The sequence below is a fragment of the Colletes latitarsis genome, chromosome 10 (genome assembly GCF_051014445.1).
Source record: "Colletes latitarsis isolate SP2378_abdomen chromosome 10, iyColLati1, whole genome shotgun sequence".
In the NCBI taxonomy this organism is placed as follows: domain Eukaryota; kingdom Metazoa; phylum Arthropoda; class Insecta; order Hymenoptera; family Colletidae; genus Colletes; species Colletes latitarsis.
Genome location: NC_135143.1, coordinates 6,437,178 through 6,454,119, shown reverse-complemented (window position 1 = coordinate 6,454,119; position 16,942 = coordinate 6,437,178). Strand labels below are relative to the sequence as shown.

The following is a 16,942-nucleotide window of genomic DNA, read 5'->3' as shown; positions in this document are numbered from 1 at the left end:
AGGTAAACAATAATGACACATTGAACTGATTGAATTCGCATAATTTTATTTCGTATCCATGACAATGACATTCAGATAACAATGTATTTATATACATTATATTATGTATTACGAGTATTTTTACGTTCCTCATCAGTAGATTATAGATATTATGCAAATAAATAGTTTTCACATGTTTTGTATATTTCACATAAAGGACATATAATATATGATAATATGTTATCTTCTTCATATTCTATGTCTTTTTTTATTTTTCCAACAATTTCTAAATCATGAATGATAAATTATACCTGTCCAGCATAATTTTTAATAAAAATATGAAGAATAAAACGTAAAATACAATAAACACGTACTTAAAAATATTAAGTTATGAATTATTAATACATAATAAGTACTTACTGCTATAAAAGCTTTATGAATTTCTTCGATATCGTATAAGTTTATATTTAACCTACGTCTTTGTAATCCCAACAAATAAATATAATAACAACGGAAACGTTTTTCTGATTTTTTATTATTGTTATTTTTAGTCTTTCTGTCGAATCGTAATATTTTTCAAATATTACGGGAATTATAACATTATTGAATTAAAACATTCAGAAATATTCTCTCGGTTTTGTAACTTACCTTTAACGACGACAGTTTGTTACTAATGTAACACAAAATGATTTCTCATGGAACATAGAATGCATAATTTGTATAAAAATATGATATTTCTTTATTAACTATAAATTATGTTAGTTCCTAAAAATTTACTAATTAAGTATACACTAATTCGTACTCTCTATTTCGCACAAGACACATTTATTGCTATTTCTTCGTATAACATTAATACAAAGGTAAAACATTTTGTACCAATTTTCATAAAAATTACAGTTACAATAATCGAGTACACAGCTAAAAATTATACAGTACTAGCTTCATTTCTAGCATTGTTCGTGAATTACGAATTTTAAAGTACCTTTTCTTTGGATGTTTCGTCGATGAATGCACAGATATCAACCACAGTCGTTTATCGTTGAGCAATTACTAAAATGTCGAAGCGAATACTAAGACGAACGATTAATTCCAAGCTTCGCCGGTATTCGTCGGGTTATTCCATTTTTGAATTTCTCCTGAACCAGCGATGACATATACCACGAACGCTGACACTTGGGCAACGATGTTAATCCAGAAAACGTATCTCCAGCGTTCCATAGTGTGCTACATCATAAATACATAAAATTAACTCAGATAAGCAATAAATTACAATAGGTAATAGAAGTTTCAGTTTCCGTGTACAATCCCCATTTACTCGAATTGATAGAAAATACGAGGAAATTGCGTAGATACTGGTTGCATTACGTTCTAAATACGAGGAAAGTTACCGAGTGCTTTTCTGTTCTAAATAAGGAAAAGTTTACTAACGTAATAAAAGAAACAGACCAATGTCGATAAAACTATTCGTTTAACTAGAAACAAATTTTCTATGGCAATTGAGAAACAGGGAAGACTTAAATAATAACGTTTTATTTATCAGTTTTAGACAACTAACGTATACAAAGTATCATCTGACTATCAAATTTAATAATGGAAGACATACTACGTAAATAATTTCCATAGTAGCATTTATTTTGTTCAAAGATAAGTTTTTTTAACAACATAAACTCATTGAAATTAAATTTGAATGATAAAAATGTTACAAAATACAGTTTCATTTAACTGCACATTGACCAAAATAAATTACAGGCTGTATTCAACTAAATGGTACTCGATTAATTTGACTCGTATACAGGGTGTTCAGCCACCCCTAGGAAAAATTTTAATGGGAGATTCCAGAGGCCAAAATAAGACGAAAATCAAGAATACCAATTTTTTGATGGTGGCTTCGTTAAGAAGTTATTAACGTTTAAAGTTCCGCCAATACTGAATTTTTTTCTCGAAAGTGAGTAAGATTTCGGGAGTCAATCTATTCACCAAAAATGATTATAATTGACCCCCGCAACCGAAAATAATTTTTTTAGAACGATTTGAAATTTTTTTGTTTCGCCGAAAAATTACAGCACCTACCCCCTGTCGATTTTTCTTAAAAATTCCTTTTTCATTTTTAATAATTTTGTTTGACGCCCTACAGAAAAGTTGTCTAATACTTTTTTGTAGGTACCCATGAGCTCTACTTCAGAAAAAAGTTTCATTGAATTATATTCACAATTGTTGGACTTATGGCAGTTTGAAAATTGAACCATTTTTATGGGGTTTTTCTCATTTTGCGGGTACAAGGACCAACTTTTCGAATATTTTTGCAATTTCTACATATTCTCCACCAAAATACGCGTAGTTTGCTTTTTTAAACATTAAAATCGTCCAATCCGTTCAGAAGTTATGACGTTTTAAAGATTCGCATGAAAATTCGGGCAGACATTTTTGGCCTGAAATGATATTTTCGGTAAGGAATTTTTTTCTCGAAAATGGTTAGGATTTCGAGGGTATGTCTATTGACCAAAAATGATTATAATTGGATCCTGCAATCAAAAATAATTTTTTTAGATCGATTTGAAATTTTTTAATTTTGTTGAAAAATTTCACACCTTCTCGAATTTTTTTCTCGAAACTGGGTAGGATTTCAGGGGTATATCTATTCGTCAAACATAATTATAATCGACTCTTGCAATCGGAAATAATTTTTTCAAAACGATTTGAAATTTTTTAATTTAATTGTTAATAACTTTTTAACGAACCCTCCATATCAACAAATTGGTATTCTTGATTTTCGTCTTATTTTGGCCTCCAGAATCTCTCATTAAAATTTTTCCCAGGGGTGGCCGAACACCACGTATAGTTCAGAAATTTGTTCATCATTGTTATGATCTGTAGTTTTTTACTATCACAGTGAACGAATTTTTGAAAATAAATTAACCGATTTCGGTAAAAGAAATATTGAATAGACACTTGGCAAACAATTAATACTTTTTCAGTAAGTGTACGTATATACTGGAATAAAATTTAATTAGACAAGGAATCACAAACATATGCTCATTTTTATAAAATCTAAAAAATTGCAATTATCGTATTTATGCCATGTTTCTTCTTACTTAATGGAAAGTAAATTGACTCCGTCGATCAAATTTATGTCTTATCAAAATTTTTAATATCGTAAATGTCATCGCACGCCATTAAAGATATTAATGTTTCTTTGAAGTTCCAAATATAGACTCTTCAACATTTATGCTTCAAAATCGAGTAAAGCTGATTGAATTAAGGCAACTTCAAATTTAGAAACATCGAAAATCGCCCAATTAAATTGCTAGATTGGAGCACGAATGTTTCTTTCGTTAAAGAACTAATCTATTAAGTGAGTTTCGATTAAGAGTGTGTTTGCAATAGAGGTGCATTTAAAAATATTGAATTTTTACCAAGTAGCTATTCAATTAAGTTAATTTTTGGATTGTAGGGTTTATGTTTATTCAGAGGGCTGAGACATCTTTTTCTTCTAACTTTAATATGGGAATCATCGTTATTTATCTTAGAACAGCCTAACAACGCGTATTCAAAATAGTTAAACTTTACACGCGTGCAGTTCCGAAACTACTAACATTTTATCAATAATTGAGCCACTGTTAGAAGTGGCAAGGTCTCTCCTTTAAAATGGTTTCAGGTTTTTGTCGATCCGACTTTCCGTTTTGGAAATATCATGATTTAAGTGAAGGATTAATTTTTTAAATTCTATTATCTCTGTCTTCGTTTAACGCGTCAGATTCTCTCTCTGTCTCTCTCTCGCACGTGAGTCGTGACCGAGTGACGTAATATTTACTATTTACTACGAGCACGTGCGGTCAACGACCTTGCCAAGACCGTAGTGAAAGTTCATTGATCTCGTGACGTAAACAGATACTCGAACCCTTATATTTCCGGAACTAACCACGCGATCGACTTGAAACAAAAATCGTTATATCTCCGCAACTAATTTCACTATCGACTTGCAACAAATTCCATTCTGAAGGGCTTTTCCATCCTCTATACGACTAATGTATCAACTATTATTATTTATGCTGTCTTCTATGTTTATTTTCAAATCTACTTCGATTTTATGCACCCAAAGAAATTTCAGCAATTCCTATTAATTATACGCCTGGTATGCGATGAAACTGGTTCATAAATTGTTTATTTAATTAAGAAAGAATTTATATTTGTATACAATATATTTGCGTAATTAGTACTAGCCAGCATTTTTTCGTAAATAATTGTTTCCTCTAAAATTAACTACGGTATCGACTTGAAACAAAATTCATTTTCAAGGACGTTCTATCTTCTATCCGATGAAAATTAAAAAATTGTGACGTAGTTTGTAAATTTTCTGTATGAAGTTAACATACTAAGTATGTACATTTGGATTAAAATCATTGAATATTTTTCTACAGATTTTAAAAATGTATGCTTTAAGAAAATATACGACATGAAAGAGAAAGATATCTTACGAATGAACTTCAGAACACAACTTTCTATACATATAATGCAAAAATTAGAAACACGTTGCCTTGTAAAAGAGAAAAAGAAAGTCGGATCATTTGACCAATAATGATAGGGTGTACATGAAGTGTCGATAGGTTTAGTGTTACAGTCTTATAGAAAAATGACCCAGTCAACCATTCGAAGGTTAAGCGTAAGCCTAATTATTTGAAAAATGGCTGACTGTAATTGAACATTCAGGTTTGTTGACTTACCCCTTGTTCCATGAGTGCCCCTACCAAAGCTGGCAAGATAAACGCTGAAATCGTTCCAGGCGTATTTGTGATACCCATTAAAATTCCCGCGTAATTAGGTGCCAGATCATTCTGATTGGTGAGATGGCCGACGAAAATCGCTCCGCACAACACTACACTCAAAATCATTAGCACCGTGGAGCCTACACGATCGCAACCGATGTACGCGATTATGATGAGACAAATGCTGGGTGGGATACAGCCTGTAAAATAAACAAACACGCATAAATAAATACATATACTATCGTACATTTGAATATACAGAATATTTAGTTTGAAGGATTTTTTAAATTTTTAACAAAAGTTGTTTCTTCTATTTGTTCAATTATCGTAGTAATTTACTTATCATTAATCATTAATTAAACGGAGAAATAATATCCTTGTTTTTACCCTTTGAGAATCAAAAATAAGTATTTTAATATTCCATTGTTTTTTTTTTTTATAATTTGTCTACTTTCTCCATTTATGATTTTGTCTATTGTATTATAGTTATGTACAGGGTGCTCGACCACCCCTGGGAAAAATTTTAATAGGAGATTCTAGAGGCCAAAATAAGACAGAAATCAAGAATATCAATTTGTTGATGAAGGCTTCGTTAAACAGTTATTAACGTTTAAAGATCCGTTTAAGAAGAACGTTTATAGAATTTTTTCAGAAATAATTAAAAATTTTTTTTTTCGTCGAAAAATTTAGGCACCTACCCCCTTGTCGATTTTTCTTAAAAATTCCTTTTTCATTTTTAATAATTTTGTTTGACGCCCTACAGAAAAGTTGTCTAATACTTTTTTGTAGGTACCCACGAGTTCTACTTCAGAAAAAAGTTTCATTGAAATATATTCACAATTGTAGGAGTTATGGCTGTTTGAAAATTGGACCATTTTTATGGGGTTTTTCTCATTTTGCGGGAACAAGGACCAACTTTTCGAATATTTTTGCAATTTGTACATATTCTTCATCTAAATACGCGTAGTTTGCTTTTTTAAACATTAAAATCGTCCAATCCGTTCAGAAGTTATGACGTTTTAAAGATTCGCATGAAAATTTGGGCAGACATTTCTGGCCAGAAATTATATTTTCGGTAAGGAATTTTTTTCTCGAAACTGAGTAGGATTTCGGGGGTATGTCTATTGACCAAAAATACTTGCAATTGACCCCTGCAACTAAAAATAATTTTTCCAAGACGATTTGAAATTTTTGAATTTAATTGTTAATAACTTTTTAACGAAGCCTCCATCAACAAATTGGTGTTCTTGATTTTCGTCTTATTTTGGCCTCTAGAATCTCCCATTAAAATTTTTCCCAGCGGTGACCGAACACCCTGTATATGTATAGTAAGGGGTAAAGTTTCAAATTAAATAGAAAGATACTACTTTTAGAGTCCCGTTAAAAACACTTATTGCTGATACCGATATCTACAGGTTTCATAGTCGCTTGATTATTAAAACAAAGTAAAATTGTAGATACTATATGAGATATAGTAATGATTCTTAAAATGAACATCGTTACCAAAATGTTACCAAAATATACAATAATTGATCACAAATAAAGAAAACGAATAGTTTTCTAATGCAAAAAAAAGTTTTATATTCGATTACTGTACGTGTCGAGCAAATCTAGTGTAATTAATGTTCAAAAAATCTGATTCTATTTATCGCAATAAACTATTTCAGAGTTTTTTACGCTTCGTTGGCTTTAAGGGGAATCTTCACAGTTGGATAGGTTAGAGATGTTCAACTTACGAATCAGGTGTAGTGTTCATTTTAAGAATCATTATTTTAGTTTGTACGTTCAGTATGTGTTTAATTAGCGTTGGAAAAGATGCATCGATAGTATATGCTTATGCCTAGAAGATGTACGATAATTAGATTCAAAGGAAATGGAACTTGGAAAATGAATTAAATCAACGTAATGGATTGGAAAATAAACTGTTTATCAAACATACAGGAATAACATGACTAAACTCACTTATAAATACTGCAATCTTTCGAGCAACGGTTTGCGTCCAATAATTCTTTTGCCTACCCCAATCCAACAGCTTACCTAGCAATGGATTTACTATAGCGTTAATTAGGTATGGAGAGCAACTGAGGGCAGCATTCTGTACATCGAAACAAACGTTTTAAAATGCAATCTGACTCAAAGAAGAATACTTTATTTCCTCAGTTCTATTCTGGACTAGAAATTGTATTCATAAATTAATTTTAAATTAACGACTTACCGCCTTGATGTCGAACCTGAGTATTTTGTTCATATACAACGGCAGCTGCGTCAGTAAAAAGTACCAAACGAAGTTTCCGAACGTGTTGGTGAAGACCAACGCCCAAAACGGTACCGACGTAAATATATCTACCCACGGAATTTTCATGGATGCTGATTCGGGGGTTCTGTGGCCGTAAGAGTTGACGATCAATTGTCTCTCTTTTTCGGTGATGTATTTCTGCGTTTCCGGGTTGTCGGCAAAGAACCAATAAAAAACCACGCACCAAACTAATGGCAGCGTGCCGTGTATGTAGAATACGGCTTCCCATCCCAGACTGTCCATTATCATTCCGGAAGTGAAGATTGACACGACGGTGCCGAGTGACGTTCCGGCGTAAATGATCCCGACCCACATACTTTTCTCTTCGTAAACGACCCATTTGCCAACGAGTACGTTCACCACCGGTAGATTCGCCGCGCTCAGGAGCCCCGTGAAGAATCTGATGATGTAGAGGACCACCAGCTCGTGCGCCGCCACTGGTACCAATATCGTTAAGATCGCGTTCGCCAGCACGCAGATCAGTAAAACGTTTTTCGTGTTGAAACTGCGGGAACGTTTACGAACATTAAATCCTTGAAGCTGTATTCTAGTGTGATGTTCGTTTTTTTAAACTTTAGAATTTTTTTGCAAACGAACTATAACGCCTTTCGTTGCTAGATTTACAAGATTTGTTTATACATGTTCTAGGGACATTTTCAAATTTTTTGGGCAAAAGAAAATTAAAATTGGTGGCACTGCATACTCTCAAACATGGTCGTCTCGAGGTGTCCATGATTCTGGCTCTTCTGTTTGTTTAAAATGAAATAACATAAAAGATTCTTAATTAGTACGAGTTTAGCTATAGCTGGTGATAGAATAAAAGGAAAAAGTCGATAATTGAAGAGGTGGTGACCCTTAAAAGTTTCATTATCGATTTTTTCATGTTTTTTTTTTTAATTTTGGGGCCTACAGAAAGCTGAGAAAAAACAATTTTGGGTTGATTTTAGTGCGAGCTATAGTCACACATGTACTGAATGTAAATATAAGCTGAAACGCTTTCTTAAAGACAATTTCATCGCTAACAAGATGTATAATCTACTGGATTCTTGGATTCATCCAAGAAACTAATCTAATCGAGGAAAATCAGTCCTACTCCGCTAATAATCTTGAATTTGGAAAAGTCGATAGTTAAAAAAATGATAACACTTGGAAGTTTAATGAAATATTTTGTTATGTTTATTTTTAAATTTCGGAGGGGCTTGAAGAAACAAACTTAGAAAGCACAATATTTCATTACTCAAATTACGTTATATGTAAAAATTTTAATGGCTACATACAGAGGATTTTCTACTAAAAATTACTGTGTAATAGAGGAAGCCTGGTTCAACCTGGCTTTCTACATAACATTTATCTGTCGTTATTGGAATTTTTAAAAATTCTACCAAGTAAAATTAGATTTTACAGTATGTACGTAGTAATAAGTACTCAACTATGATGTTGTTCCAGATTTGCCCTACTTGAAGGTAATTTCACCCTATTTTCCACTGGAATATTCACTCGATAATTTTCTGAGCGTGTTTATCGGTACACCAATGTTTTTGTCTGCCCAATAACTAGCCACTTATTCAGGGACAATTTGACAAATTTAAGTTTATTCGAGTGTAAAAGTTCATAAATTCTTGTATTTTTCTGAGTAAAGACTGGAGGTAAATTATTCTTTATATATTCCATTAAGCTATGAATATTATTCAAGTTGTGACAAATGAAATATCTAATTGATTGCGCTTAAATAATACATCAAACTAAAAAGTTATATACTTGTTTACATGTCAAACAGTTTTTGAACAATTTATTTTTCTTTCTATTCTTTTATCATCGTTCCATCAGCCTTGTAAACATGTTTTTAGATAATAATATTTTATTCCCGAAATTTCTGATTTTCTAATTTAATATCATTGTTATATTTTTCATAAATAGAAAGTTATAGTTATGTATTGGGATATCAAAATTTAGATACTGATGCAATTTCAATTTTTGAAATATTGAAATTTTCATTTCTTTTACGCGTTATAAATACAATACATAACATCTACATAAAACATAATATTATACATAATAACATAATAACATAAAAAAAATAATTGAAATAACACAAATTTTATGCATAATATATTGCTCTGGTAACTCAAACTGATCAGTTATTGATATAGTTACCTTACTCTTATTGATATTATTCGTATTTTGTGGGGGCCTCCTAATTCAGAATTTTTTCTAGACAATTTTTTTCTTTCTTAATAACAAAGACTAATATTATATTTATTTTTACAAAAAATTACATTTTAACAAAAATCGACAATTTTCCCTTCTAATCCCATCTTTTCCATTAACAGCACTCACACATATAAAACCAAGCAAATATACTTTAGCAATACTTGATTTAAGAATATGAAATTTGTCTTTCGTACAATATTTTCCAAATTGTTTTTTACAACTGTTTACTTCAGTATTTAGCTAACACAAGAAATCATAGAAGCCTTACGAGGGAGTAAAATACTTGAACAATAATTATTATTAAGAATTCCAGCTATCATCTACAAGGAACAAATACGCTTTAATAATTTATTAAGTAGAAAATCTCGCGTTAATCTTCTTGGAGCTGGAATTTAATCAAAGTTTTCGACTAAATTTCACTAATTAACTGTTTTGTGAATATTTTGTGGCAAATTGAAAGTGTACTATATTCAGTAATATATCTATGATTTATATTAAGCGTATAACTTCTTACTGGTTTTTTCGCAAATGTATTTATAAACCGTAACATTAATAATAAATCAGCCTTCACTATTTTTATGTTGAAGTACCATATAAAAATCATGCAATTTGTAAAAAAAGGAATTAGATATATATTTTGATTTGAACAAACGTTGAACATTTTTTTTCTATTTAACTCACTTTCGCCTTCAATACAAAGTCTAACAGAGATAAGAGTCTATGATTCATAGAATAATACACCTCGTTGGTTATCGACGCTTAACCGTGTATTTTTATATTCACGAATCGAATTTTATCATCTAAAAGCTTAGTAAATACCATATTTTTCTAACGTTTTATCTATTACATAACTCCTCTAAAAATCACTAAAATTTAAATAACGAGGTGTATCGTATCGCTTGAGATCGAATACGTCGTACTTGAGGAGTTAAAATATCATTGTTAAAATTTCTGTGGAAAATGTACAAAGAGACTTGGTAATCATCCAAATGAACTAGCAGTAAATTTGTTATAGAAAAGAACCAGTATCGAAAGACTAAAACACTATAAGTCATTGAATTTCACCACATTTATCTTAATAGTCACAAATAGCTATGTATAAACAAGATTATAATCTTTAGTTCGAACTCAATTTTCTATAAATTTTCTGGACAAATTTCCAGAAGCAACAAGTAAATATTCCCCTTCAATACGATCAAGTCTAACAGAGATAAGAATCGACGATCCTTAAAATAGTACACTTCCCTCGATAACGTTTACGTCGCGGACTCGAGCTAGCGAACGTTAACAAGGAAACACTCGTACCTTCAGAGGGCGTTTGAAAAAAATAAAGTTGATATTTGATTATAGAAAGAAGACTTTATTTTACCCGTAATCCAATAGATACGCATACGTTATAAAGTTCAAATTTGTTAATAAATTTCTGGTACCCCAATACATGGCGAACAAATCTGTTTCTGGTTACTACTCACCGATCTGCAAAATATCCGGATGGAAACATCCCCACGAGGTAACCAGCGAAATATATACTGACGACCAAGCCCTGCTCGGTCGTTGACCAATCAAACGGTCCATCTATATCGACATGCGATGTGTTCTGATCGTCGAAATTGCACTCGTGCGATCCACCTCCAATCTGGACGCTATCCTTTTTAGCCTTCACCATACCCACGATGGTCGTCGCTATGTTGACTTTTAAACCGTAGATGATCATGTTCGCAATGCATAGCATTATCGCGAACAAGAATCGCACTATTTCCATTTCTATCGAAGAAAAATTACGACAAGTGATTCACGTTTTCCACGTGTTAGAGAATAATGGTGGAAAAATGACCGCTTTTTATATTTGTACAAAAGGAAACAGTTTTCCATGGCATGCTGCTTGTACAAATATTCATCATTCGATCGTTTAGTAGGAGTAAACGATACAATTGTTGGCCACCTACCAGTGTTTGGTCTTATTTTGAAAACGAAAGAACATTAAGAAACAACTTGTTTTATAGCAGCCTCTAAAAGAATATTTAAAAAATTAAAAAAAGTAATAAAGAAAATTGTAAAAAGGAATCAGAAAAAAATAAACTTAGATACTGTAACTGGAAGCCACTGATAATTACAAAAATCAAAATATTAATTTTGAAGATGATACTGTTTTAAAACAAAACTGAATAATTATAAAATTTCAAAAATGTTTAAGAAAAGTTATACTTTTTAATGCCAAAGATAATAATTAATAAACATGGACTAATTATAAGTTACAAAATGAAAAACATATATTATTATTTTATATGTAATTAATTATGGTTTCATAATATTTATAATATTTGTTATCTGTGGCTAATGTTAAAAAGCTTTTTTTTTCAATAATTTTGATTCTTCCTCCATTGCTAAATGAATTTAGTTTTTTATTTAAATTATTCATTGAACATGATGTGTTTATAATAATAATAGAACGTTCGTATAATAAGTTGGTGTGATCAAAAGCAGTGGACAATCAAAGTCGAATGATTAGAGAATAAAAAATATCGTTGATCTGATCAATAACTATGTTTCTCCACAATTTCTTCATTATTGTTGTTATTGTCAATCTCTAATTTTGTACAAATTTTATTAATTTTTAGTCTGTTATACTTTTTTAGATCTGTTTATGTTGATTTTATTTTCAAAATTACTAAATTACAAGTAACATTTCATGATTTAAGTGACACTTTTCCTTAAAGGACCAATCACTGTACTGTTTACCCCTATTTGATCTGGCTGAAGAATTTTCCAACAGAAACTGATAGGGAGAGGTCGTTTTATTCAAACTTTTTCTGGTAATTTTAGAAGAAAAATAAGCATCACGTATCTAAGCTTTTGATGAACTTGTCGAAAAGGTACATCTTGTCAATTTCAATAAGATTGATATTCAGTGAGAATCAAAGCGAGTATATATTTTACAAAAATGGGGACTAAACAAAGAACTATCGTGAGACACTATAAAATATATGAGAAAATATAAAGGAAATTTTAATAGTTTTCTGTGGACTAGAGTCGCATAAACTATGGTTGTGAAAATTATTTTATAGCCTGTGCAAAAACTCATTTGTCCTACAAATTTTTCTGGGCTATAAGGTCCATTTTGTCAAATAATCAACTTACTGAAAAGCATTGTTTGTTTATTCGGTTTCGAGGAATGTCGAGCAACGCATATACGAAAACACAAGAATTTCCGTTTCTTCTCGTAATGTCGTTCGGTCTATTAACTCTCGCGAAACCAAAATGACCAATAAACTTGGAACACTGTCGCTTTTAGTATTAGAAACCTGTCAAAAAGGAATTCAAAGTCATAGTTTTATAGAACCACTAACCCTATAGTCGATCAATGAGAATAAATTTTCATGCATAAGAGAACAAAATAAATTTCATCCAAGTGTTTTTTTGTAATTTTAAATCTCATACATTAAAATTAAAATAAATAAATATTCAACATTTTAATAATACTAAATAATTAAAAATTCTTTATTTATTTTAAAAGAGTAAAAGTTTGTGCTATACGAGGGTTGTCAAAATTTATTAAAATGAATAATATACATATTTGTGTACCTATTATTTTACACCATTCTCAATGATAATACTATTATTTACAATGTTTCAATTATGAAGTATCTTCCATTGCAAATGATTTTGCAACACGTAAATTTAAAGTGCCGGTCACCAGTGATCACCATAGAAGTCAACATGTTAATAGTCGAAGATTATGTCTAATTTGTTGACTTTTGTTCAAACTAAGAACAACTTGTGAAACTTGACTATGAATTCTCGTGTGAAATCACATTTCGTGCGTACGTAATTCACATCATATAATTCTGTTTGTTTTTCTTTCTCATTTTCGTTGTGCGGCAAATTATGAGTTTGCGATATAATTCTCACTCGTTAATGCTTTGTGCTAATTTTGTACGAAACTTCTAGGCTAGAGTTTCTAATATAAAATCCAAGAATTATTTTATTTTCGTTATTTAATAAATACCGAACAAAGTTTATTTTGATGTTTCGTATAAAAGAAGTTAAATTTTACTTTGAATGACTAATCTTAGTCGCAGGAATATTGATGTTCTTTATATCATAAAATAAAAAAAAGCATATTATGTTCGTTTTTCTGAAGGTAATCAAGTTTTGAACTTTAAAAAAACTTTAAATATTTTCCATTTATTAATATTTACAGCACTGTATTCATCGTTTTAGACAGGAAAACAAAATAAAATTACAAGTGAATAACGATACATCTTGAGAAATATAAAAATAAAAACATTAAATCAAAAACAAGAATCGACATCGACATTTCTTTATGTATAACGTTTTTAAGCAAAATCTGTAATCTCTGTGTTATTGACAAAAAAGGAAAGGTTAATTACAAAATAATAAAAATAATGAGTAGGTGATCGTAATTAATTATAAATAGTTTATAATTAAAAAAACAATATAGGTTGTAATTGTTCATGTTACAATGGAAGCAAAATTGGAGAAATTAGAAACAACCTTGATGTCATGAAAAACGAGAACAATTGACCTAATTTGTGGCAGTGACAGTATGGGCAAAGTATAATTACGACTTATTGACTATGTTAAATTTTATATTATCTTCTCTTTAATTTTTCACAAACCGTCAGAGTTCGTAATAGATAACCTTTATATACTGAAATTGTTTAATATTTTATTTTATAAAGTTTATCTAATATGAACTACGAAAAATATTTAAATTCATTAACGTTATCTACTACGAACTTGAATGGTTTGTGGGATATCAAACAGAAGATAATATGAAAACAGAAATTATCGTAATTATTTTTGCATGTAAACTATTTATTAACCTTAAATTTCTATTCTTATGCATATGGACAGTAACACTTACTAATTTTGTTACTTTGTAAATATTTTATCTTTCGCCTTGAAATATTTTCGTTGAAATTATCATTTCATACATAAACAATTTTTTATTTCGATTCGTGTTTATAATTGAACAAATTATTGTATTTTGGATGATTTAATTTTGTTTTTCTGAAGATAGAGATACGGGCAGTTTTTGGTCCTGAATTATTTCATGGAAATTTTATAATTTTTGTATTCATACTATTTCATTTTAATTATAATAATTGTGTTTAGTGTTATGGAACACATACTTTTTTATATAATTTGTTAAACTTTGTTGGACGATTTTTGTATTAATAGACAACAGTATCCATGTTAATACTTATTATACTTACAAAACCTAAAACCAATTATAAAATAAGTATTTGTTTTTATAAAATACTATCTTTTTTCATATTACAGAGTAGGCGCAAATATCTACAACCTTTCGATACTTATGCAGTTTATTCACTCATATTCTCTAGACATACAAATTGAAAGTTAAAAATGTGTCAAGTTTTGTATATTCTCGAATAGGAATTGTAAAATCTTTTACAAAACCAAAACTTTGATCTTAGACAATTGTAAATTACATAATTTTAAATTTTTCTCAGCACATATTTTCGAAACTTCGCTAAAATACACGAATCCTATTCAAATTAATTTCCTTGAGATTTAAATGAAGAAGAATGAACTTGAGATTTAATTGTTTTGGTTTCATAGTGAAAAAATAAATATTCTGATTATATTGTGAAAAATAGAAATCATTAATAGTGTAGTAATTGTACAGTATCACAATTGTACAAGTATGAAGTATTTTCCATGGTAAACAATTTTGCAACGCATTATAAGTTTAAAGTGTTGGTCATCGATGACCACCATGGCAGTCAAGGTGTTAAGATACCTAATTATAAAAGAAATGGAAAAAGCAGTGCAAACAGTATTCATTGACATCGATGTAATCGACAATTTTAATAACACAAAACGATCTATTTCGTAAACAAAAATAGCCTTTTTCCAGTGATCATTTCAAAGATAAACTGCATAAAACCGGGCTTTCGATCGTCGTTCGAAGTTTGTCAAAAAATAATTATCACATCCTACCTCACGTAACGATATTTCTTTCTTGAGTATCAAAAATATCCATTCTCGATCGCTATGTTTTCAAATTGCACAACACACGTGTCGACGTAATAGTAGGTTATGTCGTCCCAAAAAAAGAAAGTTTCCAGCGAACGTTCACCGTGTGACTAAAACTAACGAGCTGTTAAATTGTAGTTGTTGTAATGTGACACTTAACCGCGGCCTTGCGAATAGTTAATGACAGACTCGCGCGATAGCGTGGAACAGTGACAGTTATTAGTTGCTCACCCATCGTTCGAGTTTCAACATTTATTTTCTTTCGTTTGTTCGTTAGTCGCGTTGATAACCATTACTGCAAGCGTCAATATCGGTGGTACTCGTCTTCCCGTAGCGATCCGATCTCAAACCCGGTTCCATTCGCGAGCAGATCCAGCTAGTAGCTCGATGACGACTATTGAATTATCGTTAACGTCGCGGACGAGCGAACGATACCAGATTCCTCCTCCACAGATATCTTCATCGACATGCGGCGCCGCTTGTTTATATCGAGACGAGATTGCACGCAACGTCGAAATACGCACTGTCATTTGTCTCCATAATTGACACAGATTTTAACGCTAGCTTTTCTTAATTCCAGTATTTCGAGCCATTGTACGCGAGGAACGATAAATGTTCGATTTAATCCGCAACGAACGTGTAGGAAGTTCATTTCCGTTGGGGAAGTTCTGGTGGCGGAAACGAACGGTTCACGATACGGTTTTCTGACCGATCGAGTAATAACCGGAAGCAACGTTCACCCAGTTTCATGTTTCTATTGAAAATTCCAGGATTTGAAAACATTTCAAAAATAACTGTTTCAAATGTAACGGTTCTGATAGAAAATATTTTTTGAAACTGATATGAAGACATTCAGGATGTTATTGGTTTCTGTTATGGTTCCAAATTTAATCTATTATTCAAATTGATTTGTTTTCTATTTTTTTTCACTGTTTACATTTATCATCGCCAAATTTTATAATATGAGTTTTATAAATTATCGATTTTCGTTATGGTTCTATAGTCGAGGACAAAATCTAGTAAACGCTTATTTATTCTACGTGAAAATGTAATTTAATCGATTTTTCAAACTGATTTGTTCTTTTATTTTTCATCACATTTACCATCGATATATTTTATAATGCGTTTTATGGTTTTAGTGTCCATTCTATTTCAATACTAATAGTTTTTAAATTTGAATCTATTCTTCTCTAAAGACTATATCAACTTGAAATAGTTTTCAAAATAACTGTTAATAACTAATCGGTTATTTAAAAATGGATCTTGAATATTCAAAGGTTAAAAATTGAATGAAATCGCATATTTAAACCATGATAATAATACTCTACAAATGTTTTAATTAGTACACGCATGAAATATTATAATATTTAAATAGTTATTTTAACTTAATTCTATCGACGAAACCACTTTATGCGTCCTTAAAGTAGCACATGAATATTACGTCCAAGTAGGTTGTCTATCTATTTTTTTCTACATTTACTAATTCTATCATTCATGTTTTTTGTCATTTTTTTTGTGATTACAAAGTAAGATGACAGACGCGATAAAAACAGTAGCACAAATCTGATCACATATTTTTAATCGTTTCTACTCAAAAAGCCTCTATCTGATTACTCTAATCAGAAATTTAACCTGATCTCTTAATCTATTGATAACCCCTTTAAAATTA

The 16,942-nt window shown here is 30.6% G+C and overlaps 2 protein-coding genes across 3 annotated transcripts in view; one reads left to right on the top strand and one right to left on the bottom strand.

Moving 5' to 3' along the window:
- LOC143347197 (uncharacterized) overlaps nucleotides 1-16,942 on the top strand; it is a 636,562-nt gene that overhangs the window by 260,713 nt on the left and 358,907 nt on the right. The gene's annotated exons all lie outside the window — the stretch shown is intronic.
- Nucleotides 782-15,731, bottom strand: LOC143346558 (sialin-like). Of its 2 annotated transcripts, XM_076774751.1 has the most exons (8): nucleotides 15,505-15,731; nucleotides 15,238-15,383; nucleotides 12,388-12,551; nucleotides 10,722-11,013; nucleotides 6,958-7,543; nucleotides 6,705-6,837; nucleotides 4,701-4,942; nucleotides 782-1,203 (listed from the first exon to the last, which is right to left on the bottom strand). In XM_076774751.1, exons 3-8 carry the CDS (start codon nucleotides 12,395-12,397, stop codon nucleotides 1,063-1,065), a joined length of 1,404 nt encoding a protein of 467 aa, XP_076630866.1. In that variant the 5' UTR covers nucleotides 12,398-12,551; nucleotides 15,238-15,383; nucleotides 15,505-15,731; the 3' UTR covers nucleotides 782-1,062. The 2 variants fall into 2 exon arrangements, with proteins under 2 accessions (XP_076630866.1, XP_076630865.1); XM_076774750.1 differs by lacking the exon at nucleotides 15,238-15,383.